Genomic DNA, 2,162 nt, shown 5'->3' with positions numbered 1-2,162 from the left:
TTGTTCTGGCAACGGTACTGTTGGATTTTATTATAATTTTGACGTGTCAAAATAAAAAGAATTTTAATGTAGGTGGTGGTAATGTGCGTACGTTAACATTATTTTTATTTTGACGCGTCAAAATTATGTTAAAATCCAACAATATCAATGCGAGATCAAGCATCGAAAAAATAAGATGTATACTTATTACTCGTTTTGAATTTTGTCCCCCTAGGGGAAACTGACACATGCACATAGCTGGCTCAATTTCGTTGTTACTAGCAGTACTTGAAAAACTTATTGCCCGAATTTTACAGTAAACGTTTCAGTCATTTTTCAGATTTTTCTTAACGACCAAACGCTTTCTTTTTATATAATGGTGAGATGGAAGAACGAAGCTGTCGTCCAAACGATTTATTGTCAGCGTCGTACAGCTTGAATTTTTTAAATAATCGTTACGTTCCTTCGATTCGAATAATAATAAAAAACAGAACTGATTGGGACGAATGGGAACCTTGGCATGCACTGTAGTACACATTGGTATCGATGGAACTCAATAAACAAAGTGGAAATAATAATTGTTCACCGTTCTCGACGATTCGGATCGTCATTGATAAATTAAATAATAGAAAAAAGGTAGACAGATCGATATGTGTGTGTATATATATATACATATGGATATATAGATATATATACATATACATGTACGTAAATAGGAGTTTCCTTCGCATCTCTACTATGTACATACAAGGCGCTCAGACAAAAATTTTCAGCATCAATGTGGAAATAACTGTACAAGAGCTCTCAACAACGCAACGGTGTACATTGAAAATAATGACAGGATGCTCATCACACAAGAGATATACGTCTGTGATAAAGAGTGATAGTAAAACTGTAAGAATAGAGATAGTAACATGAGCGAGGGGAGGCTGGGGGCGGTCGGGGGTTGAACATTCGACATTACCTCCTTGCTCCGGAGTTCTGGTCTGTCGTCCGGCCTGTTCTATTATGTCGTTCAGTACCAACACGTCTGCGAACAAATTCAATGAATTCGATGCGTCAGATAGATTAAAAATTTCATGCAAATATTTAAGGTTGTATGAACCCTTAAAAATAATTATATATTTTAATTATTTTAAATATTAGAAGCCTGTCTTTTTTCTTTAATTAATATACGAACAAATTTCTATAATTGTCTTAAGGTTGTATGAATTCTTACATAAAAGTAAATGACAAACCAATGAAATTTTAACAGTTATTAANTTTTTTTTATTTTTTTTTTTATTATTATACTATACTTATTTTTTATTTTTTTAATTATAATTATATTATAATTTAATTATAATAATATTAATTATAATTATACTTATTTTTATTTTATTATTATACTATTTTTACACTTATTTACTATTATAAACAACAAAACTCTATTTTCGGTCCACTTTATAGGCGCCGAAAATGGTCGTTTTCGGCCTCGTGTTATGAAAAATGAATTTTCTCTGCCGAAGCACTATGAGATCGTGTGAGAAACGAAGTTTTACTCACGCAGTGGTACTTTTGATTGGAATCCGTGAAGTGGCCGTTCACGGACGGCGGCCTGGACGATCGGATCCTCAGCTGGCTCTCCTTGGTCATCGGCTTCGCGTTCGCAATGCCGCCGATCAGATCGCCGTGCGACGTGTACGACACCCGCGAAGCGTGCGACGTGTACGACGAGTGCCTGGATCCCAGATTCGTGTAGTACGGCGCGACGACGATCGTCCCGTTCTCCTCGGACATCGGCGTGACCGCGTTCGAGTCGTCCGCGTACGGCAGGTGTTCCTGGGCGTCGAGGAACGTCGACAGTACCAACGGTTTCCGGTCACCGCCTGGCGGTACGAAACGTCCGCGGCCGTTTCTGATCGTAAATTGGTGGCTACCGCGGCTGCTTCGACGGAGATTGAACGGTGACCCCGGCAGGCTAAGGCTTGCCTGAAATTACAACAAGGCGGACCACCGCTTTTCTCTCTCACTGTCCTCTACGGAAACCGATCGTAATTTTCGTCATTACTGCCTCGAGACCGCTTTCACAGATGCGACGTTCGCGATTCTCGTACGGGATTCACTCGGCGAGACGAAATAGGCAAATTCATATCTGCGGTTTGCACTTACGATAACACCCCCAGGGTGCAAAACACTTTTGG

The 2,162-nt window shown here is 39.3% G+C and overlaps 1 protein-coding gene across 1 annotated transcript in view; it reads right to left on the bottom strand.

The window, feature by feature from the left end:
* LOC108629917 (sodium channel protein para-like) overlaps positions 1-1,955 on the bottom strand; it is a gene marked incomplete at its 3' end in the record, with an annotated part of 20,445 nt that extends 18,490 nt beyond the window's left edge. The window contains exons 1-2 of the mRNA XM_026817671.1: positions 1,525-1,955; positions 944-1,085 (exon numbers count right to left, since the gene is read on the bottom strand). Of these exons, the coding sequence (XP_026673472.1) occupies positions 944-1,085; positions 1,525-1,758 (376 nt within the window). The remainder of the gene's footprint in view (positions 1-943; positions 1,086-1,524) is intronic.
* Positions 1,956-2,162: the final 207 nt, after the last annotated feature.

This window comes from Ceratina calcarata, unplaced genomic scaffold (assembly GCF_001652005.2).
Source record: "Ceratina calcarata isolate Rehan_Ccalc_2016 unplaced genomic scaffold, ASM165200v1 scaffold592.2, whole genome shotgun sequence".
NCBI classification, from domain to species: Eukaryota; Metazoa; Arthropoda; class Insecta; order Hymenoptera; family Apidae; genus Ceratina; species Ceratina calcarata.
The sequence above is the reverse complement of the archived record's forward strand: the minus strand, read 5'-3'. Positions and strand labels throughout refer to the sequence as shown.